Source organism: Mauremys mutica, chromosome 2 (genome assembly GCF_020497125.1).
Source record: "Mauremys mutica isolate MM-2020 ecotype Southern chromosome 2, ASM2049712v1, whole genome shotgun sequence".
NCBI lineage: Eukaryota > Metazoa > Chordata > Testudines > Geoemydidae > Mauremys > Mauremys mutica.
In genome coordinates this window covers 240,501,157-240,526,432 of record NC_059073.1, presented here as the reverse complement: position 1 = coordinate 240,526,432, position 25,276 = coordinate 240,501,157, and the positions used below count along the sequence as shown (strand labels likewise).

Below are 25,276 nucleotides of genomic sequence, written 5' to 3'. Positions count from 1 at the left end.
CGTTACACTTGGCGCTGGTATCACTTTTTCAGATAAGCCAGACAAGCCTATACTACTGAAGACCAGAGGCAGGCAGGCAACATGTGCTGACAGGTTACACCAATGATAATAATTATCACAACCACAATATTGTTAAGCTAGTGAAGTTAATCTGACATTATCAAGGATAGTTTGTGCAGTGTTAGTATGACATATAATCCAAGAGAATCATACCATATTATAAACTTTATGTATGCAGCACTAGGAAAACCTCTTTGCAACCTTCTAATCCAAGTTTACTATTAGTGTGGTGATCCTTTTCTCCAGAGTTATTTTATAGTGTGAATATATTGTAGCAGCAGTAAGGCTGATCTGGTATGATGTGTACTTGTTGGCTTGGATTTTTTTCTATTCATTTTGTAGGACAGGCTTTTGTATGTATTTAACAATAACACCACCTTTTAGATTTCTGCAGTGGCTGAGATAGTGTCTCAGGCAAAGACCTATAGGATTAAAATAAAAATAGAAAAGGGTTCAAAATGACATCATGTTTTATGCACTCAAGACGTGACCACAAATAACCTACAATAACCTTTAAAATTAGTTTTTTCCTGACTTCATAAAACAATATTTCATTTGGCAGGCGTTTGCTGGCAAGCACTTTGAACAGTTCTATTTGTTTTCTGTAACCAGGAAGACACAACCAGTGTTTTCACATAGGCTTCCTTCAGAACTGTGGTTTTGCCATTTTCTGCCTCTTTATTACTGCCTGCTGCTGTTGAATGTTTTTCTTTGGGATGTTTATTAAGAACAAGACTCTGAATAAAACCACCCATCCATATAACAATACCAGTGGGTCTCTCCCACTGAAATATTGCTGTACTGAAAACACAGAAATTGATACTATGATCTAGAACGATCTGATTGCTTTATTCTGAAGTTATGTAACAACATACAACTGGGCACATGTATGTTATGAGAAACTGATGGAAATAGGGACATATGTTCTTTGATGCATTAACCAAAACCAAGATTTAGAAATCCAGCATAATTTACAGTACTGTATGAACTGCAGAAAAAAGGTTATATCTAGTCACTGAACTGAAACACAAAATAAATAATAGGAGCTTGATTTAAAGAAAATTAGGACTGTCACAAATAGTCTAATGCATTCCAATCTATAATTAGTTAATATTTTGAATTGCCACCAATGGTTGTCCTTATAATAAGAACCACAGATGGAAGGCTGTGTGTTTGATAGTGCCTCCTGTTAATAAACATGTTTGCATACCCATGGATGAGGATGCTCTGAATTTCAATATTGCGAGCTCTGAGGCTGAGGGGAATTTCACAATTAGCTGAGGAGGTGTCTCACTTTTGCGAGTGCTCTGGGTATTTTATTTTTTTAAATTTCACACAATATTTTTATTCACTACATTTTGAGATATTAAATAATTAGTATGTTCCAGTATAAATCCCATAATATAGCAAACATTTCCCCAAAAATATTATACTTATGAAAAGAGGGGATATATTTAGTAAGGAATATCAAATCCATCCATTTACTAAGGATGAAAATTTCAGCTACTGTACACAGTTCTGACTTCCTAGTAATTTCTCTTTCTGATGTACAGTATGCAGCTTGAGCGAAAAAGGAAAGTTCCAATAATTAAACTTGCTCTATTGACCTCACCAAAATTAACTGGTTATGCAACAATGTAGCTGTCCATGTAAAAACAGGAAGTCAGATTTCCCCAAGTAATCCTTATTCACCATGAGAAAAACAGCTGGTGCTCTCCCTTTACATGCAAGTCAGTAGGGCATGGATAAAAAGATGTATGCTTCTGATATCCTCTTTTTTAAATGGGTGGTTTTTTTCCAATGGAAGTTTTCCAGAACTCAGTTCCTGAGAGGTAGGGCCCCAAGACAGTCTGGTCAAAATATTTGGAGTTATATCATTGTAAAGAGAAGGCTGTGAAAATGAACAAAGAAGCCACATCAGTGTAACACGAATAACACTCCCCCACCTCCAAAAAGAAAAATAATAAAGGAAGCATATGCTTTTTTCCCCCTAAGAAGGATTAATAAGAAAAATACTCCCTTAAAAGCAACAATATCCACCATTTCGGAATCAGAGCTTTTGTGTCACTGTTTTTCAGTAGTTATGCTACATTTCCCCCAGTCCACTGCTGGGATTTTTTATTTTTTATTTTGCTACGCATGCTCGCACATCTGCTCCACATGTGTGATCAGCGACTAGATTTTTTGAGCTGAACGTCCTGTTAAATGGACAGAGTGGGCAGATCAGTCCTTTGAGAGCAGAGAATCTGCCTCTGGTGGATTGCCGCCAAATGCAATGGTGTAATAAAGAAAAGAAATCTGCTTATTCGAATTGCTCTGAAATGAGCTGTGTCCTCTCCTAAAATACCATATGGTTATGATCCCTGGAGGCATAGTCCATAACACCTAGGTCTGGCAGACTATGTTTGATGGCTGTAAATGTCTCTGCAGTCAGACTGTGGGGAAGGCAAGATAATTAAAGAGAATGAGAGGTGAAACAATTGCACTCTTCTACTCTTTAACCAAGTGAAATCTCATTGTTATAGAGGAGGTGACTGATCATTTTGTTGTAATTGACAAATACATCTCTGCTATTATTTAAAAAACTGTCTCAGGCGTGAACTACAAAATAATGTCTTGGTGCCCAATCCTCAGCGGGTATAAACTGGCCGAGAGCCACTGAACTCAGTGGAGTTATGCTGAGTGCACCACTGAGGATCTGGCTCTTTATGTTTTATTTTAAGTAGCAGGAGGAGATGCTTTGTAGTAAGTTGTGTAAAAAAGACCGAATTGTACTGTGCAGTACATACGCAAGGCAAAATACAGGTTCCTTAATCAAACCACACAAATGTCTGCTAACGGATGTATAAAGTAACAAGAGAAATTAACAGATGCGTCTCAGTTTTGGCCATTATACCAATAAATATCATAATCTCACGTGGTCCATCGGCCATGCTAAAGAGTCTGTGCAGAAGAATAAGGTTATTTTATGGTGTTGCATTAAAAATATAAAATAATGTAATGTTTTTGTGAACTGCTCTGCTACTATCCTGTTCTAGACAGAGAAGGAGAAAAGTGGATAGCTAGTTTTATAAGCAAAGAGCACAGCGTTGATATCACCAGTTTAATTCAATTCATCTATCCTATTGTTCATCAGAGCTGTAAAGGAACAAATACCACTAGTCAGCTCTAGATAAACACAGTGTTTCATTTTAATTTTCTTTTAAAACTTTCAAATATATCTTTAACTGAGGTCAGTTTGTTTGGACAGATACAAATCCTACCACTTTCTGAGGCAGGGCTTTGTGAGGGCCCTGCTTTTGGAAAGTGCCTATCATTTTTGAGTGCTACTAAAATAATAGTAATAACTGGTGATCATGATAAGCATGAACTTCAGTCAGCTTGCATTCTAATATAAATATGGCTTCACTGAGCTTTGAAATTGACCTTGAATTTTGCACATTCAGAATTGCCATAAAAGATACACTGACTAAAGCTATAATAGAGTGATATACATGCGTACAAAGCATTTTGCAGAGCTTATCTGATTGAGACTGATAACAGCTCTGTGTGGTAGGTATTTAGGTAAGTAATTATTACAGCTGCCAAGAGGATGACAATTATGTTTCATGGCAACTTTCAAGGTTTTGACATTTGTTTTCATTCATTCAAAAACAAAATCTTTCTAATGTTTTCACAAAATGGTAGTGGGTCAAAATGTCCATTTTTGGATCGAAAACCGAAGCTTTTTGACTCTCTCTCACGCACCCTAGACCAAAAAATCATTGCTAATGAACATGCCCAAAGCCAAATTAGAAGTCAATATTAAAGCTGGGATAAGAACTCGGGAACTTGCTGATCCTAGTTCTGTGCTTAGGTCATTTGATCCTGACTCTCTAAAACAATTCCCATTCCTCAGATGTACTCTTATCATAATGAATTGATAAAGGGCAGGATCCAAAAACCAATCAAGTCAATGGGAGTTTTTCCACTATTTCCAGTAGGCTTTAGATCAGGCCCAAGATGAGACTGGATTGAACTACAGATTCATAGGAGTGGAATAATGATCTCCTTCATTGGTTGAGAATGATGGTGTCTGCCTTGAGAGTCCATTCAGTAGGTAAATTGGGTGTAATAAATAGCTGGCTAATGCGAGGAACAGAGGCTCTCTGAGAAACTCTGAACAGAAAGTGTTCAGTCTTGGTCTGAATCAGTGTGTTGTTAATAGTAATGTAACTGGGTAATACCCAGAGATGAGCAAAGCAGTTCAGATAAAGAACTGACTCAACTCACATCTTGAACTAAACCCTGTTTAGTTGATGGTTTTCATTATTTTCCATTTCTCATGTTTGCATTCCTGTCTATGCTCAGCCCTCTCACCTGGATAGGGTTACCCACATTTCTACCACTGCAGGAACATTCGTTCCCTTATTCCTGAGCCCCACTGTTAATTAGCACACACTTGGTTCCTGCTGCTATGGAGATGCTGCAGTTCCACACACTCAGCATCCACAACAGAGTCTGTTCCTAACATCCTCCTCCTCCAAGCCCTGTCAGAGTCTAAACCAGAGGGCAAGGAAGGATTTTAAAAGGAAAGAGAGGGTGTTAGAACATGTTGTTAATTAGGATAGAAATGATCTTATTTGGATTCCCTGATTTAGCAAATCATAGTTGGGACTAGGCATACTGATTACGTCAGTCCACAAGACCATGATATAACCCTACCTGATACTAATTTTTTCAATGTTGCAAAAACACAAAACAAATGAAAACCAAGTAATTCCTTCTACAGCGTGATTCGGGTCAGTTGCTTAATGCTAAATATTCTCACAGTTAAAAATCAGCTTCCATCTCTTCCATCCATGGACCTGCTGATTCAATGCCCATTGAAGTCGATGGGTGTCTTTCCATTGGGTTGAATGGAAACTTCAGCCTGATAAAATTGCATGTATTTGAATTACTTGAATTTTCTTATTTCTTTTTAAATATATTTAATAATAATAATTAAATACTTAGCCCTGGGAGCACTTTTCATCTCTAATCTAACAGCACCTTAACAAGCTGGTTAATAAAATGTTACCTTCATTTCACAAATGGCAAAATTGATATAGAGAGAGGTTAAGTGGCCGAGCAAGGTAATGGCAGAGCCAGGAACAAAATCCATGTCTCTTGACTCAGTCTGCCCACTGCACGGTGATGTGCTAGTAGAGGCAGGCCCATGATAGAAAGAGCTTTAGAAAAAGGAGGTGGGAGGGGGAAGGAGGAAAGCCTACAATGGTTTCTTAACTGCTCGGCAAATTTAGGTAAAAGATAATAGCTTAACAGACCTGGGGAGTGAAGGCGTCTGTTAATCTGCCCACAGAAAATATACTGCAAAGGAACCAATAGAGCAAGATTCTCCACATTGCTTGGGCAGTGTGAATCTGTCTTAACCTGGGGGACCTCTGCTTTAAGACCTTCCAGATCCTGGCATCTGCACATTTGTTCTTGTCTCTGTGAATCCGCCCTTCCCCCGCTCTTGTGTGCTTCAACATCTGGTTTACTGAGACTTAGGCTATTGTTATTGTTTTCAACAGGTCTGGGGAAGCAGCATCTTTTATTGCTCACCTGAAACCTGGTTTTAACTGTTAACATTTTAAAGAATAAGTTAACAGATTTGGTTTTCAAACTATATATATATATATATATACAGAGAGAGAGAGAGAGAGAGAGAGAATAGGAACATATAAACACATAAATGTATTTAACACAGATCAGGTGGCAGATTCCAATATTTCTTTGGTTTTACATACCAGCTTTTACTAATTGATCATTACTGTCGGCTGAAGGGCAGAATGTTTCTCAGGGAATGCAGAAGGACTTTTTTGCTCTCTTGGAATTTAGAAGAACGATTCAGAACTTTAGCAACAGTTTACTCTTTCAGTAAGTACAAAAAGGACATGAATGCTGTGCTCTTTTCCACCAGCTAAATATGGAGAAATTACATGGTCTTCAACACAGTCAACTCTAATTATTCTCTGGAGCAGCTGGGATAAAACCTGACCTTAGGTTTTTTTAATGCTGCCCATTTCTAGGTAGGAACCTAAGACAATGCAGTTATAAAAGGTCAAAACCAGAATGAGATATTTACACAGTATACATGGAAGATAGGGGCCAACCCATTAAAGAAGCTTCCTGGTGCTTCTTTACCAGGCCTCATTTAGCTGCAAATAAATGGATGTTAAAGAATGTCGTTTTTTTTCTTTTTCTTTGTCTGTCTGAAAAATGGGGATAACTGTCCTAAGCTACTTCTCAGGGTTGTTGTCACCATTAATGAATTAATGTTTTCATTAATGAACATTTGTAAAGTATCTTGGGATCATCAGATGAAAAATGTCGCTTAAGTGCAATTGATAATTACATCTTTTATTATGTGCATCGTTGAGCCAATACTAATAGTTAACCGTGGAAAACTTCATTCTCCATGTCTCAGAAAGGTCAGAATAACTGGAAAGCAAGGAACTATCTGGCTAAAATATGTGAAATCTGAGAAAATTGTCTGAACAGTATTAGGTGTCTTGAGAAATGGATGGGGAATGGATGTTCACGAACATTTACATTTCTATTTACCTATAATGTGATAGAATAAGAGCATTTTCAGCATTACCCACCTAAATGTAGGCAATGTTTATAGACATAGTCATCTAAATTGGGCAGCAGGATCCTGCCTCACAGGGGCTTGCAGGTATTCAAATGAGGGATTTTGATATATGATTAAGCAGATATTTATGAAAATTGGGTTCCCACTGAAGGAGGCACGATTTATTACTTACTACATTGTTTTTATACTGCTAACAGTCCAGTTTAAGACAAAATACTATGAGTGTAATGAACAATAGAGGGCAAGAGCATGAAAGAATAAAGACAACAGTGATAATTTATTGGTTCAAAGACATTACTTATAAACTATATATATGCGTGTGTGCGCGCGCACACACACACACACACACACACACACACACACAAAAGTCGACATGCTGATTGGAACAGCAGGGTGTGGAGGGACCTTCCAGGGCTCTGTTACAGTTCCATAATTCTCTGGCTGGCCCTGGTAGAGTTTGGAAACTTGTAACAGTTACCAAAGAACCAGCTGGAGCGCTGGGGATGGGTGCAAGAGGCATACCCTGGCTCTACATTGCTAGGCACTCCCCTATGCCAGGTGAGTGCCCAGGGGGGAAGATGCAGCATGTTTCTGCTTCTTTTTGTGCAGCTTGAGTGGCAAAAAGGGAAAGGTGAGGACCAGAGAATAAGCCCCAGAAACTATTAAATAAATATATATCAACAATCCCTGCTGGCCCTCTATCTAGCAATTAACCTATGATTACAGGCCTTGTTTACATAGTATTATGTAACGTGAACTGCGTTTCAAAAAATCCATCTGATTAAAAATTGGCAGAACAGTGAACAGCCTTGTTCCTACAGACTTTGAATTGCATACAGCTACTGTATCAAACCTGGATTCCATTCCCAGCTAAATCCTTTAGTTAAGAATGCTGTTGTTATAACAACATGATAGGTCCAATTTTTACTTACACTGGAGGCCCAGATCCTTCATTTGGATAGGCAATGGCCATGCCGTAATTCTCCTCTCCACACAGTTTCACTATACATAATTTATTCAATACTGTATGTTTCTTACTCTCCAGGTTCCATCTCATTAACTAACTTTTATTATATATATGGGACAATTTGATCATGTTGCTAAATGATTCAATAACATTAGAAAATGTATACTAGAGACCTAAGTGGTGAATAAAAGGCACGCACTGTAAAACATCTTCTGGAATAAAGGCTTTTGGCTGACTAGATTCGTTTCCAAGCACCAAGCGTCCGTTCAGCGTCCATCATTTATAATGTTATACTCCCTCTGCTGGACAAATGAGAAACTGAAGTAGGCTTGGAAACTGGAAAATACATTTGTTTTAGAGATTCTTCATCCTTAGCCTTTCCTTTTCTTTTAAATGTTTAAACTGAGTGAGGCTGTGCACTAATAATTAAAAAAAAACAAGTATCCACTGGAATTTTATATTTATCCTTCAACAAAGAAAAAGACATTATAATCCCTCCCTCATTTTCCCTCTCTCGCTCACCTCCTCTTCACAGTACCAAACGTTCCCTCTTTCCTGGCAGTTTCCTGCTTCAGTGACCTCCCACCCACTGTTCCTAGAAGCAGGGCATGTTCTGGGTGCCTGTTTTCTGAGATCCCCTTCCCTCCATCCACCTCATTCTCAGCTCCAGAATCTCCTGACCTATTTCCTCCTCCCTCATTCCACTAAGGGCTAAATTCACAAAGGGACTTAGGAGCCTAACTGCCACTTTAGGCACCCAAGTCCAACATTTAGGCAGCCTGGCATTCACAACCCCACCCCTACCCCCCGAGCTTCTGCCTAACCCTAAATGTAGGTGCCTAAATTTCCTAGGTACATTTCCACCACTAAAGTCCCCTAGGTCCCTAAATTTCTGCCGGTGGGCTTGCACACTGCCACCCATATCTTGATACCTTGGAGCAGCTCAATGCCTAGCTCATGCCTAAGCCCTGGCAGGATTTACAGACTAAGCATTTCTCAACCTATCTCACAGGCTGGGTCCAATCTGATAGACCTGCTCTGAGCAGGCCTAATCACCTCAAGAGACAACAGATGTGACAGTCCTGTGATTGGAATACTCACCCAGTCTGTGGGAGACCCAGGTTCAAATCCCCGTCCTCCCTCACCCCCGCCCCGAACTGGAGCAGGGACTTGAATCCAGGTCTCTCACCACCAGGCCATAGAGTCACTGTCTCTCTGGTCTAATGATTATATAATTATTCATACGCAGTAGAACTGTTCCAACAGGAGAGATTGACACAGCCCCACCCCAGAATAACCCTATATCTGACTGGTTAGGGCCCTCTGCTGGGAGGTGGGAGAGGTCAAATCCCTGCTCCAAATCAGGCAAAGTGGGGATATGAACTTGGGTCTCCTACGTCCTAGGTAAGGGTTCTGATCACTGGGGTATTATGAGTAAGGCAGAGGGGTTCCTTCTCTGATTTTGTGAAACACTGACTGACCTGGCTTAAATGCCCACATTCCTTTGACAGGCAGGGTTTTGGACACACCCCATCCTTGGCATTTCCAACCAGCTAGATAAGGAGTCTCCTCACTCAGTTTACTGCCTTCCCTGAAGCCCTAGTTTAGGCACCCAACTCTTTCGATGCACTGCATGGGGAGCCTGGCTGCCTAATCTGGGACTGTGGATTTCACAAGGTGGCAAGGTGCCTAAAAGTTGGATGTTGCAACACCTAAGTACCCCTTGTGAACTTTCTACCTCATCCCCAGGGAAGGACAGAGAATTAGAGAGGGAATTACAGCCAATAAGCCATTCCACTCCCACTCTGTGGGAGAACAACAGGTGGGGGTGGAACGCAAGTGTAATGTGATGCCCCTGAATGGATCACTGACAGTGCGGAGGGAAGCTGGCCTCTCTCATTCTAAAAGCCTGTGCATCTACTGCCTGAGTTAAAACACTCAGCCTAAGCTCTAGCAGGCTCATCAACCTCAGTTGGCAGCCGAGCCAGGGGACAGAACACCACCCTGAGTGGGTGTGGGTTACCCACAAAATGGCAAGGATTGTTCCAATCCAGAATTGGTGAGGTAGGTGAGCAAAGGTAATGGGGGGGGTGCAGTTAATCAGCATTTGCTGACTACCCACACTAACTATTGGCTAAATACTGAAACTTTATCCCTTAAATTATGGCATGTTTCTAATCTGTTGTGTTTTCTCTACTACTGGTTTCTTTTTGGTACATCTTAGAGTGGTAAACTTAACAGTCATACAAATCGGTTTGAACAAAATGTTCAGTGCTGTTTTACACACACAATGTACCAGCTCTTTGCCATTGTCTTCAAAGGCCTCCACAATTTAGCCCCTACTTTTCTGCTTTAACCTCTTATGCTTCCCCATATACTCTGCCCAAGCCATTCAACCATCAGAAATATTTGTACAGCACAAACCAGAAGCGTATTTTCCTTGAAGAATGTTTTCAAGAAAATATACTTGCCAACAGCAATGGAGTTAGTACGAATAATGATTGTGGGCCTGTCCAAGAGTGTTATCCTTTCAGTTCAGCTCATGTTCTTAGTACAGAACACAACTATGAACATACCACCATTAACCTATTGCATTGCACAGTCATGTAAAAGACACCACTGGATAATTTTAATATGTTGACAAAACAACTGATTTACAAGCACTGCTAATATTCCAGATATATGAGCCATATCATCTACTTTCTCTAAAGTCACTGAAAAGCAAAATCCATACCGGAAAGGATTCAGCTAGGAATTCAAGGAGTTTCCAATATACACTATTGAATTGTTTTCAGCACCGAGGTATGTTGTAAATAATACCAAAGGTATCGACTGAGCATTGATGTAGTCCCATTTGAAACAGTACCATGTTAACATCCCCGAGGAACCTTTTAGCATGTGGCAGTAGCGTCTACACAGGGCAGTTGAGCACTTTACAATTTACATCCCTCTGGTGCACACTGTGGCATGGTATAGACAAACCCTACCTTGCCAAGAATCACAGAATTGATCTTTAGCAGAGCTGGGAAGAGAACCCAGGATGCCTGGTTCACAGTCCTGTGTTTTAAATACCGGACCATGCTTCCTCACCTCATCACAGAAAAACTGCACCTTGTTGACCCCTGCAGACAAGCCAAACCAATATTTATACAGAAGGAGACAGTGTAGGCTAGTAGCTATGGTGCTGGACTTGGAGTTGGGAGACCTAGGTTCTGGTCACAGTGCTGTCACTTACTTGCTGTGTGATTCTGGTCATGTCATTGCCTTTCCCTATGGTTCTGTTTCCACCTCCACCCTGTGCCTCTCATGTCTATTTAGACTGTAAGCTCTTTGGGGCAGAGACAATCTCTTACTCTGTGTTTGTACAGTGCCTGACACAATGGAGCCCTGATCTTCATTAGGGCCTCTAGTGCTACCATCATGCAAAATAATTAATAGTTATTCATCAATTTTTATTTAGCTTAAAATTATTTGTAATAATGCAGCACCTTGAGTCCCCAACAGAGTTTGCGGCCTCATTGCATTAGGCCAGGGGTTGGCAACCTTCAGCACGTGGCCCACCAGGGTAATCCGCTGGTGGGCTACAAGACATTGTGTTTACATTGACCGTCCATAGGCACGGCCCCCCACAGCTCCCAGTGGCTGCAGTTTGCCTTTCCCGGCCAATAGGAGCTGCGGGAAGCAGCAGCCAGCAAGTCCCTGTGACCTGTGCTGCTTCCCACAGCTCCCAGTGGCCGGGAACAGTGAACCGCGGCCACTGGGAGCTGTGGGAGGCTGTGCCTGTGGACAGTCAATGTAAACAAAATGTCTCACAGCCCAATGGTGGATTACCCTGATGGGCTGCGTGCTGAAGGTTGCCGACCCCTGCAATAGGTGCTGAACACACACAATAATAAGAAACCATGCCTGCCCCAAAGAGCTTGCCAGACAAAATTGGCAAAGGGCATGAGAAAGAAAGTTTTATTATTCCCATTTTACAAATGGGAAACTGAGGTACGGACTAAGTATCCTGTCAAGGTAACACAGGAAGTCTGTAACAGAGCCAAGATTTAAATCGCAGTCTCCCAAGTCACAATCCAGCGCCTTACACTTGAGATCCTCTCCTTCTTTTATGTGGTCCCACATGCCTGGAATCCCCTCCCTGGCCTGAGCTGTACGCCTCTACCATCTCTGGCACTGTACAAACATACTGAAAAATCTATTTCCAAGATATTACAATCCAGCAAAGCAAACAAATAGTCAAGAGGGACTTCTCACATGCTTTTAGTGAGCTATACGCTTAAATCTTTGCTGGATCAGGCCCTGAAATCATTTTCATATTCCCATTATTGTCATTTATTATTCTACTTCCAAGGGACTATTCTTATGTTTAATGAATGATTAAAGAACTTCCTCTTAATTCATACACAAGCAAATTAGTTTATACTAATTTAGATGATTAATTTAATGATACTTTTGTGTGAATGTGAGCAGCAATGATTGAATCTGACACATTTTTAAAACTAATCATTAATAAAATGAAATGTATAATAACAGCTCTATCCATAGCCCTACTTATTTCAAAGCAGTTTGGACAGTTATTTATATTCAAGATCTGCAATTTTCATTCAGCTTTGAATACTGCATGTATATGTTAACCAGTGGACAGATAATTGCATGTGCAGTGACGTGCAAACTTGTGAAAAGTTAGTCATGCCATCAAACAGTACGTGCAATAATGTGCTTGTATTTCAGTGCTCTGAACTACTCCTATGAATTAGACTATGTACAGTACAACCTTATTCTACTCTATAGCATTGCTTGTCAGTGGCGGGTGTGAGTAACAGAAGCCACAACAGCATTACTCCCCTGATGTACTGGTATTTACCCTAGGTAAATTGCATTAGCAGGAAAAACAACAGATCTTAATTTGACTGCACATACCCAAGAAACAGAGTTAACTGCAGAGGGCATGAAAGAGCTGCTGAACGGTTATGTGTCTTACTTATAAAATATTCTTTCAACTGTAGCAGCTTCTACAATAAAGTTTAAATAAGACTGATTTATTCTGTGCTGTCTGCCTAACATTCTACATTAGTTGTGAGTGATCCTCCAAGGAACAATATCCAGTCTGGTTTTCTGTGTTTTCTTGAACCCCGCCCCACCCCCACAAACACACACAATAAATGCGACTCCAAAGAACACAAAGCACCAGATTTACACAATGGTAAAGGTCATTTCTTAATGATAATCATGGTAGAAAATTCAAATTTATTTTGTTGCAGAGTTGAGTCTAATAAATATCTCGCTTTGTGGAAAAATCCGTCCTTGTGGCGATTTCCACCCCCCACCCCCCACCCATAGACAAAACTCTTTCCCATCAATTAAGTACAATTGTGCTAATTTAATATCAACTTATATTAATAAATTTCTCATTTAATGTCAATTTGAAAATCACCAGTTTCTTGTGATAAATAGCATGGAATACCATTTGACTGCATGCAGCCCTCTGCATTGCAAGCTGTGTTTCTAAAGACACTCTGCTGTTCAGAAACCTTTCCGTGAACTCAGGCTCAGTTTCAAGAAAGCCCAGGCAGATTTTTGCAAGAAATTACACCTATTTAAGCTGTTGGCTGTAAGCCATGCAGAACTCTATGGTTTCAACCCACATTCAGGCAAAACTTTGGCCAAGTTATAGGGGTTTGTTCAAGCCTGAAAAAAATGAAACTTGAGGTCTGCACTGACAGAAGCTGAAAAAAGTCTGAATGAAACCCTGGGAACTGCAGAGAAACTGGCTCAAAGACTATACATGTCAGCCAAGATAATCCATTGTATACTAGCCAATAGATATTGCATTTACATTGCCCACCCACATGGACTGTTTGATTAACATATCTGGCAGCTTGTCACTACCCAATGGGCTAAAAATATTACTGAGCATATTTTCCAGCACTCTCTGTAAACTATAGTTTACAGTAATGATTGTACTTTTCCTTTTTACATTTTAGTAACTGTGAATGATGCTGGATTGACAGCTCTGGAGCCGAATGCTTTCCTGTATTTTTTCAGTCTTGCCACATTGTCCAAACAGGTACCTCATTTCTCACCAATCTCGTGGAGTTGCGTTGCTAAGAAAGCGATTGGGAATCAGTGATGTTTGAGATCAAGGTGATGATTTAAAGTCTTTGTGAAAGAGGATTGTCATAGTGAGCAATCACTGCACAGCCAAGCTATTCATCAGTAGTACTAGCCTTCTGATCAACTTTAGAAAGGATTTTTTTTGCTAGAAATTCATAAGGCAACACCACCAGGTGGGGCTTTGCTGCCACTGTATTTTGTCTTTTTTTGGTGCAGGAAGTATACTCCAATATTGTGAAGTTTTGAACAAACCCTGCACCCTCAGTTTCTATTTGGCTGCCTACACAAAGATACACAAGGAAGGCTGGTGTTTTTTAAACAATAAGAGACTGGCTTTTGTGATGTACACTCAAGGCATTTTGAAGCTTTTGTTTAAATACACATCATAAAAGAACTTCTTTGATCTGGTGTTAAACAACCACTCCCAAAATGGTTTACAGATATTTCCCTCCCACCCCCGCCATATTAGAACACAGTTCAGTCTCTGAGAATTTTGAGAGAGATTATTTTCATAGAAGACTTGCATTGTACACAAGGCATGGATGATTTCAGTGCCTATGTTTTAAAAGTCGCACATGTAGCCAAGGGCCTCGAGTTCAATAAATGTACATGAATTCACTACTTCTTTACTTACACACAGAAGCCATTCTGAAGGTCTGCATCAAAAACAGTATTATTTATAAGCGTCCTCCCCAACAAATGGTGAAATACGTTGGTGCTGCATAAACACACACCTCAGAATGTAGCATAAGTGAAAACAGCCAAAACTAAGCAGTGTGGTTATGTGTAATGTTAACAGAACATGGCAGAAGGGAGTAGATGCATACTTAAGGACCCAGGAAGCATTGATTTCAGTGGCTTTTGGATCAGGCCCTAGATGGAGTTTTGCTATGAAAAAGGGACTAACACGGCACAGTGACTCCAAATCTGCTGTTTTTATACATAAACATTTTTCCAGTCGCCAGAGCCCTGGAAGCTCTCCCTGAATTCTAAGAGTCAAGCTGGGTTCTTTCTGGCTCATGCAATCTGGCTGCTTATTTGCCTAACTTTATTCACCCAAGTTTGCTTATTTTGGCCTATCTGACCTGGAAGGAGATCAGTTTCCATGTGACAAGGAGCTTGAGGCTTTTCTCGGTTAACTAGTGGGGCTCAGTGTTGCTCTTAGCAGCTATCCATGCAGGAAGTCTGTCCATTCAGGCAGCTACTGCTTAAATGTGCTCAGCTACCAATGGAGCACAATGGAAGGGGAGAAGGTCTTTGCATGCTAATTCATGTCAAGTTTTTATAGTAGCTTAATATGCGAGGGATTACAGGTAGTTACCTGCATCTGGCTCGGTAGAACCAAAGGCTGCAGCTATGGAAGTGACAGCTGCTCTCAGGCCCAGCTGTGAAGAGCACAGAGGACCAGAAGAATGACTGCCTTAGTTCTTGATCCAGGCAGGCAAGGAAGGCATTCGTGGTTTTGGGGAGGAGGGAATGGATTGTCTCCTTCAACCATGATTGTCTGGGAGGAAAAGAAGGATATTGACAAATAGGGAGAGACAGAGAGGAGGAGGAGAAGACAAAAGAGGGGGAGAAGGGGAAAGAAATGTAACACACACCTCCTGGGTGCTGCGTTCTGTCCCCTCTAGTGGCCCGAAGACCACTTAGAGATGAATGAGTCTGCTTTACAGCCTTAGCTAAGTGCCATGTGCCTTTTAGCTCATGCAGTAGAGGCTCATGCATTTAGCTCTAGAGGTCCCAGGTTTGATCTCGCCTGCACTGACAGACCCTGGGAGCTGTGTGGGTTACAGAAAGATAAGATACAAAATGTGACAGAGTTGAGATATGAGGATATAAAATAGAAGGAAAGAGGAAGTGCCATGAAAGAGGAAAAGATGAAGTGATGTGAAGAAGGAACAAGTAATTAAGAGAAATAAAATTAACTACCGGGAAAGGGGAAACACACCTTCCACTGCTGCAGCCTGTGGCTCCATTGACCCAGATGCAAGTAACTAACCATAATCCCTCGCATATTAAGCTACTGTAAAAACTGTTTTATACTGTAAAAACTTGACATGAATTAGCATCCAAAGAGCTTCTTCCCTGCCAGGGGCGGCTCTAGGGATTTTGCCGCCCCAAGCACGGCAGGCAGGCTGCCTCCGGCGGCGGGACCAGCGGACCCTCCACAGGCAAGCCGCTGGAGGCAGCCTGCCTGTCACCCTCGCGGCACCGGCAGAGCATCCCCCACGGCTTGCCGCCCCAAGCACGTGCTTGGCGTGCTGGGGCCTGGAGCCACCCCTGTTCCCTGCAGCTCCTGCCATCTGGAGGAGCTTTCCTATATCTCAGTCTTACTGCCTCTCGCTCATAGTGATTTGCCCCTATCTATGCCTCTTCATTTCTCTCTCCATCTGCTTTTGTCTTTTATTTTATTGCTTTTATTTCTCTCTGTAACAGTGTTATTTAACTCTGTGAAACATTCTGATACTGAGAGTATGTGACAGATGATATAACAGATAAAATTGTGTTCTATGGTTTAATTCATGTGGGGGATAAATGCATCAAGGAATGCCACGCCTCCTCAGGCTGATATATGTAATCAAACAGTCGACTCTGCCATAAACTTATTTGTGAAACAGGGACTCTAGAGTCAGCACTGGTACAGAAATTGCATTTTTCAGGCCTCAACTCAATTTACAAAAGTTATCATTATTAATTAACATTCATATTGTGGGAGTGCCTAGAAGCCAGCAGGGTTGAGGCCCTATTGTGCAAGGCCAAATCTAAAGTAAATCCCAGCCTCGAAGAGCTTACACTCTAAAGGACAGAACAAGGGGGCTGAGGTGGGGGTTGAGGACATGGGGTAATAAAAATAATAGTAAGTTACAAGCCTAAAGATGGAGTCACAGCTCCAATATTGTCCACACAGATATCCATGCACAAGAACCGTACTGACCACCTAGAAATCAGGTAGCTACACATCTAACTGGGCAATTGCAAGAGCAAGTTATTTTTTTTAAATAATAGAGCTACAATATATCATAATTTGGACTTACCACGAGGTACAAAAACCTGAGTGATCAAATGAATGGGCCAGTAGTCAAGTTTTGTTTTGGGGTATCTCATTCCTGATCTATCTAGTTACTGCACCAAGACTGGTAGCTAAACAGATTTATAGTGGAGTCTTTTGCATCACAGCAAATATCAACATCTTAGCATTTCATAACTAATTACCCTAAGGGGGGCACTTAAATATTCAATTCTTTTTACAAGTCTCAGCATCTCTCCAAGTTTAAGTGAACAGTCAAAGAGTTAATTGTGGCTTTTGTAAGTGATTCTTGAGACAAACAAGAGGAAATGCCTTTGAATAGCATTCTTTCACTACCAAGTCATACAGAAAAACTTCCATTTAGTGAACCATGTATTTGAATTCCTGAGTTGGAAAGATCCCAATAACACATTATAAAAAAGTAAGATGGGGATTAGGGGTACTGATTTCCTTGTCAAAAGAAGCATAGAACAGTCAGGTAGTAAGGATGAGCAAACAAAATCCCTCTGAACTGCTACATGAATCTCTGCAACAAATTTTGTTTCACAACCGTTTATCTCCTGCACTGGCCCAAATCCTGGCTCTACTGAATTTAGTGGAAGTGTTATCAATCAATTTAATTCATTTAAATTCACCCATTTAGATGTGTGTTTTAATTCAAACAAAGTATTCTTAATCACAGATAAAATATGATGACGTGAATTATTCAAATCACTTGTTTTAAAAACATAATTTTCAGTAAGAGGTGACATACAATAGGAGAGCACAAACTAGCAACGGGGAACCTCAAATGGTTTTTGAAGCTTCTGTTTGGATAAGCACCAAAAAGTCTATTTTCATGTGGATATAACGCTGAATGTGCCCAAACCTTAAAGTTTTTTGGATGCAGAGTTTTGTTGTTCAGTCCATTATAGTGAGAGGGTCAGCCGCAACCTTCATGGGTGAAATCCTGGCCCCCGAGGGCAAAATGGGAGTTTTGCATTGATTCAATAGGGCTAGAATTCCCCCTATCTGGATGTTTCTTTATTATGTTGCCTTCTGTGCTTTTTTATTCGTGTAATTTTTTTCAGGGAAGCAACCAAATGTAATTTTCAAGCCAGATGGCCTGGAAATATAATGCAGATCAGGGTAGAATTTTTTCTACCAAATGACCTAGCAGACCTCAAGTTTTTACTTTATTTTCAATTGTGACAAGTAGGTTTGTTTCACTGTACAGATATATTACTATTATTCCGTCAACTTTGCAATCATTATAATAATTACTAGGGTCAGATTCTGAAACCCTTATTCACATTAAATAGCATTTTACCCAAGAAATATCATTGGTTATTACTTGAGGGGTAAGGTGAGTAGAAGTGGCTGAATTTGGTTAGTGTATTATCTCTGTCTAGATATTCAAAGCAATATGGGTTGCGACTGATTCACTAGTTAAACTCAAACAGCATGTGTACATATGCCAATTTTTTCTTTTGTATAACTATTTGTGAGCTGCTGTGTGTAGATAAAAAATGATCAACCAGTTTCTTAATTTCACCATACCTATTTATTCGTACTTTAGATATTAACATTCATGAAAAAGGTACCACTTAGAGTTTTTGTTTCATTCATTCCTACAGAGCTTACTATTTTACCATCTGTCTCAATAGCTTTGCTTTTGTAATTTTTACTTTCTCCATGCTAGTTTACTGGCTGTTTATGGATTGTTTAAAGAGAAACACAGCAATAATATAGTAATTGCACATCAGGGAAACCTGTTATTTTATCCTGCATTTCAATTTAAATAAACATTAAATCTATACTGAGAACCTGAAACTTAATTTACATTGTTTATTTTCTTTTCAAGTGCTGCTCCCAAGTTTATTGCATGAGAAATTTTCAACTGTATCAAACCCTGTTTAAATTAAATAATTAGGTAAAAATTACAACTGAATAAAAGTGAAAGTGACATAATTGACAATTTTATAAGTCATCCATTTGCTTACTACAGTGCTTGAATTTAAGCACAGTAGCTGTAATTATTGTACATGTAAAACATAAAGGACTTTTTCTTTGCTTGCTTGTTAGTCCTGGGGAAACACATCATATATTTTGTGTTAGAGCCTTTCTACATATTATAGTGAAGAAGCAGCAAAATAAGAAGACACTAGTAATTTAGGTGTTTGCAATCCAACTAATAACTTATATCACGTCTTTTGCAAGCCTGAGAGATGAATTACTGCATCAAACTCAATCTATTAGTGTCAGATAAAAGTGAATTTGAAAAGCTTATTCATAAGTGAATGCTAATAATGTAAGTTCTCGAGTTTCTCATTTGTCTAACTAAACTGCATAAGTATTCTATAGCCATACATGGTGCTAACACAAATGGATTTGTTGTACAGATTTGTACAGATTTGTTGTACAGTATAATGTCAAAGAAGGACAAATGATTCATATGTGATAATTATAGAGAGAGTTTATACTGACTGCATGAGAAACATATAGCTCTTTTATACAGGTTTCTGTATCGAAAGAAAATGTCTGCTCTGGATGAAAAACAGGCAGTCATAACTATTTGTTGTACCTTGTAATGGAGGAAAATTTGGATCAACATCAATTTCTTAGCAGGATTTTAAAGCAGAGACATGTGTAGTTCATCCGGTGTCTCAGAGTACTCATTCGCAGAGCAAACCCACAGTAAATTCAGATTATTATAAGACCTTATCTAATGCAACAGATGAGATCTTCTGGAGCACCTAAGCCTCAGAAGACTGTGCTTGGCCCTTCACATTAGGCCAATCTTCTCTTGCACCAGGTTTATTGCAAGGGCAAAATAAACCCACCATCAACCCATGCTCCGTGGCCAGGACTGCACGTATAGCAAGTGAGCAGAAAGTATGCAGATTTTACCTGCTGAGACATGAAGATTGTATTTAACATTCACCTTCACCATGCAAGACTGCATCCTCTTCTCGACCAAACCTTCTCCCACTCACAGGGGGCCATGCAGGCAGTTGAATTTATTACAGCCTTAAGACTGCAGCAAGCTCTTTACTTGGCACTGCTGGGACTCCGCAGGGAGAGAGGAGGAAGGGTAGTAGGCAGGGATTGTTTTATTTTTTGTAAACAACTGTGTTGGCTATCTCTCAATGGGCTGTTGTGCTGGGGAAGGGAGACATCCAACAGTCAGTGATGGATGTTTTGAGGGCTCTTTTTTATCAAAATTGGGGGCCCCCTTCTTCACAGGTTGTGAGGTTTGCCTAATACAGAAGGGGAGATCACCACTCTTCCCACCTGAATGCCATTGAGGCAGGGAAATCTTTGATGCAATGGGGTCTCCTGTCTCCTTTTTCTGGCTGAGACCCTTGAAAAAAATTCCCCATATGCCTGTAAGTCAAGGAACAATCTTCCCCCTTGTATGACCTCAGAGGTGCAGGGCAATTCTCCAGCATTATGCCAAGGCCCAATTGCCTTGCTGACAGACTTCATCCCTGGGAAGATTGCAGTGACAGGTCAGCAGCAAAATGCATTGCATGGCTGGTTTCAAGGGGAAATTTCCCCTTGGAATAAGAGCCATCTCTAAGCCCGGAGGTGGTGGGAGGTGCGTGGAAGCACATGTGGGGCAGCCACTTATGTGCTGAATATTTCACAAAGTTATTGTTCCAATTACAAGGAAGTCAACAAGAGTTCCTAAGAATGTAATCTAACCTATTCACAAATTAGGGAAACACAGTACCAAAAAAACATGAAGATTGCAGAGGGTTATATATTTATGCTGCCAGAAGCAGTAGAGAAATGTACATTTTAAGCTAGTGGAACACTTGAAAATATTCAACGCAGATAAGTGAAAACTTATTCTACCCTCCTCCCTAAGCCACCTTCATTTAAATGTCAAAACACCCTCCATGCATTAGCAGTTATAATATTCCAGATGATGGTGTAACAAACACATATATCAAACAGAAAATCAGAGTGACACAAAAACTGAAGAGGCAGCTCAATTACTTAAGAAGAGAGTCTTTCTTCTGTCTTTTTTCTCCACTACCATCAGAATTGATAACCTTTCAAACTTTAAAAAGAATGAGTTCCCACCACAATGAATTCCTAATTCTGCACCCCCAGGATAGGCTATTACATCTCATATGGTATGTTCAAATGTATTTTTTAAATTTAATCTTCATTCTCTGGGGAATGAGGACCAGATCCTGAAAACACTACCAGGATTCTTTCATTAAAGTCAAAGGGACTATGCCTTGTATTAAAATCTAAACCCAATAGTAAATGCAGGATCAATCCTGCAATCATTTTCATGTAAAGAGCACCAGTTGTCCTTTAATATCATATATGTTATCTGGTTGAAAAGAAATTTGTGCTTAGAACAAGTGCTTTGGACATGAAAGGACAAAATAGCACCATTCAGTTGTAGTTTTTGAAATGATTAGTACCTCACATATAATGCCTCAATATAAACACTTCAAAGTATAATACCTGGTGCACCTCACAGCACCTTCTATTTCATTTCCACTTGCATCTCAACACAAGGTCAGACTTACATTTTATGCTGATAAAAGATTCTAATAGCAAACGTTGTAAGTCTAGTGATTTTGTCACAGAGTAAAATGTTTCAAGAACACTGGTAAACACATGATGAAAAAGAAATACTTCTGATAGCTACAAATGATTTAGTAATTCATGCAACCAACAGCTGGCCAATCAGCTCTGGGGTTCTGTCCTTTATTAATGCAGAGATAATGGCAGCAGCAGAATTTATTGTCTCCTGAAGCTTTGGATCATCCTGAAAGAAAAAGGAATGGCCTGTGAGCAATTATGAAAAAAGTTAATCGCACTTAACACCCATTTAAAAATATGCACAATCAGCTTATGAATTCTGACACAAATTCAAAATGTGTTGCATTTACCAGTACAAAAACCTTCCAAAAATGTTGATTGTTTATAAAAGAAAATGTCGTACTAATGTCAGTTCTCCAATCTATACCTTAAAAAAAATCTGTAGACAGAAATAGAATGTAAACAAACGGTAATGCAATGCATCTTAATTGTTTCAGGTTAATGGCATGAGATCGCCTCAATTAAGAGATGATCCAAAATGAAACCTTGTTTCCAGACCCCCTCTTCCCAACTTCTGTTTGAAAAATGAACATAACTACAAATTCCGTACGCAGCTTCCCAATAGGCAGAAGCAAAACCCAGAATCCTAATACCCTCACACTTTTGGATCCAAACTTAGGTTTAAATTAAACAACGCATTTAAGCACATACTTAACTTTAAGCATATGCTTACATCCAGTCCTATTCAGCAAAGCACTTAAACATGTGACTTCAATGAGATTTAAACACTGGGACCTTAGTGATTTGAGTCTATCTTTGTTCAATCAAAGAAGTTAATCTGTTCTTGGTAGGCAAGTATAAAGGCCAAAAAAGGATGGTACAACATAACTGGCACTCTAGTACAATATGAAGCGCCTTAACAGGAGGTGGAGATCAGTTTTTCAAAGGGAAAACTTTCAGTCTGGCTTCCAAGTGTTCCTAATTATATGCAGATAAAAAGCCTAATCTGTAGGGGCAATTAGTATCTCCACCTGCACACTGATTAGATGTCAATAGATGTAGCCGGCAGGAAGTCATTGGTGGGAGTGATATACGCGCAGCCAAGACCAGCCCTAGACCAAATGGCGCCCTAGGCAAGGAGCATGTTCAGCACCACCCTTCCATTTATTAAACTTTTGAATACCTTATTTTTATTGTATTTGTAGCCCATTTCATGACTTTGATTCATGATTTGCATGTGTGATTTATGCATACAAGATGATAAATTTGCATGCTAGAATCTGTAAATCTGTATTTATTCATGCCTCATATGCCATGCAAATTAAAAAAACCTGTTTCCTCTAAGCGTGTAGAAACTTTTTAGTTTTAAGAATAACTGAAATGTACCAACATCAAAAAATTGAACCAACATTGAGTGGACCAGTATTAAATAGTGTTACAGTAGTGAAAACAGACAGTGAGAGCAAAAGTCTATGTTCTGCAGTCTTAGAAAGTCAAACATTACATGCAAAGTATGGCAAAAGTAGTAAAAATATTTCTTTTATATTGTTTCGTAGATAGGGGTTCAGTAGATATCTCTGGCATTAAATATGTCCTTTATTAATCGCTACTTACACTCTTCAAGCAAGTCCTAAAACACAAATATACTCTCATAATTACACAGTAAAACAAGGTTCACAATATTGCAGCTGGGCTCTTACTTCACTTCAGTTCATTCTTATATCTCACTGACTGACTGGCCCCTTATATACCTGTGAGGGCATGGCTGACAACATTCTAGGAGGCTTGAGGAAAATGTAGTTCTCAAAAAGTCTGGAAGGTTCCACGAGATTCCACAAACATCCAGAACATTCTAGGGGCTTAGTGAAAAATGAATCCATACATGGAACACCTGAACATGTCACTTCAAACACTCTATTTTCCCTTTTGTTGCAACAACAAAAACAGCATCCTGAGCCTGGCACCACCCAAAAGCCTGGCACCCCAAGCAGTTGCCTGGGTCACCTGCCCCTAAATCCAGCCCGTGGGCAGCAGTGGGACAAAAGCGAGATTTCTAAAGAGGAATCAGAAAAGAAGATACTGAGCCAATGATTATAGATGGCATGTTCAAGAAACCTGGGTTAATGGATAGAGGGAAATGATATAAAGGTGAAGACAGAGTCAAGTGCTGGCTTTTTAAGGAGAGGGACTTCTGCAAAGAGAAATGCAGAATGAGTATACAAGTATAGGAGTTAGAAGTTAAAAGTAAAAGGCCTTGAAGTCTAACTGGGAGTGAAAGGAAAATGGATATTGGGCAGGGGGGCAGTGGAGAAGCTCACTGTCTTATGCTCATTTTTAAGAAAATGATGAGAACCAGGGCAGAAAGGGAAGTTGGAAGAACTGGAAGAGAGGGTTTAAAGAGAGGACTGAAGTTAGAGAAGGGGTGCTGGGGGGTGTAGTTTTAAGTAGGGCTGTCAAGTGATTAAAAAAATTAATTGCAGTGTTAAAGATGTTTTCTACTTTTTCAGATATATTGATTTCAATTACCACGCAAAATACAACGTGTACAGTGCTCACTTTATATCATTATTTTTATTACAAATATTTGCACAGTAAAAAACAAAAGAAATAGTATTTTTCAATTCAACTAATACAAGTAAAGTAGTGCAATCTCTTTATCATGAAAGCTGAACTTACACATGTAGAATTATGTACAAAAAAAATAACCACTCAGAAATAAAACAATGTAAAACGTTCGAGCCTACACGTCCACTTAGTCCTACTTCTTGTTCGGCCAACTGCTCAAACAAGTTTGTTTACATTTGCACAAGTTGCCTACTTCTTGTTTACAATGTCACCTGAAAGTGACAACAGGTGTTCTCATGGCATTGCTGTAGCCAGCGAAGCAAGATATTTACGTGCCAGATTCACTAAAATTCATATATCAGAGGGCAGCCGTGTTAGTCTGGATCTGTAAAAAGCTGCATCTGACGAAGTGGGTATTCACCCACGAAAGCTTATGCTCCAATACATCTGTTAGTCTATAAGGTGCCACAGGACTCTTTGTTGCTTTTTACTAAAATTCATATGTCCCTTCATGCTTCAACCACCATTCCATGCGTCCATGCCGATGGTGGGTTCTGCTTGATAACGATCCAAAGCAGTGAAGCCAGATGCCTGGTCATTTTCATCATCTGAGTCAGATGCTACCAGCAGAATGTTGATTTTCTTTTTTGGTGGTTGAGGTTCTGTAGTTTCCGTATCGGAGTGTTGCTCTTTTAAGACTTCTGAAAGCATGCTCCAAACCTCATCCCTCTCAGATTTTGGAAGGCACTTAAGATTCTTACACCTTGGGTGGAGTGTTATAGCTATCTTTGGAAATCTCGTATTGGTACCTTCTTTGCATTTTGTCAAATCCGCAGTGAAAGTGTTCTTAAAATGAACAACATGTGCTGGGTCATCATCCGACATTGCTATAACATGAAATATATCGCAGAATGCAGGAAACATGAAATTCTCCCCCAAGAAGTTCTGTCACAAATTTAATTAACACATTTTTTTAACAAGTGTCATCAGCATGGAAGCACGTCCTCTGGAATGGTGGCCGAAGCATGAAGGAGCATATGAACGTTTAGCATAACTGGCACGTAAATACCTTGCAATGCCAGCTATAAAAGTGCCATGCAAATACCTGTTCTCACTTTCAGGTGACATTGTAAATAAGAAGCTGGCAGCATTATGTCCTGTAAATGTACACAAACTTGTTTGTCTTAGCGATTGGCTGAACAAGAAGTGGGACTGAGTGAACTTGTAGGCTCTAAAGCTTTACATTGTTTTGTTTTTTGAGTGCAGTTTATGTAACAAAAACAATCTACATTTGTAAGTTACACTTTCATGATAAAGAGCTTGCACAACAGTACTTGTATGAGGTGAACTGAAAAATGCTATTTCTTTTGTT

General features: G+C 39.8%; 1 protein-coding gene across 4 annotated transcripts in view; it reads right to left on the bottom strand.

Moving 5' to 3' along the window:
• Nucleotides 1-20,518: 20,518 nt before the first annotated feature.
• Nucleotides 20,519-25,276, bottom strand: part of CRPPA (CDP-L-ribitol pyrophosphorylase A) — a 175,985-nt gene continuing 171,227 nt past the window's right edge. For all 4 annotated transcript variants that reach the window (XM_045007023.1, XM_045007021.1, XM_045007025.1 and 1 more), the window contains one exon: nt 20,519-21,565. Coding sequence is in view for 2 of the 4 variants with exons in the window: in XM_045007025.1 (XP_044862960.1) it covers nt 21,461-21,565 (105 nt within the window). In the remaining 2 variants the exon portion in view is untranslated. The remainder of the gene's footprint in view (nt 21,566-25,276) is intronic.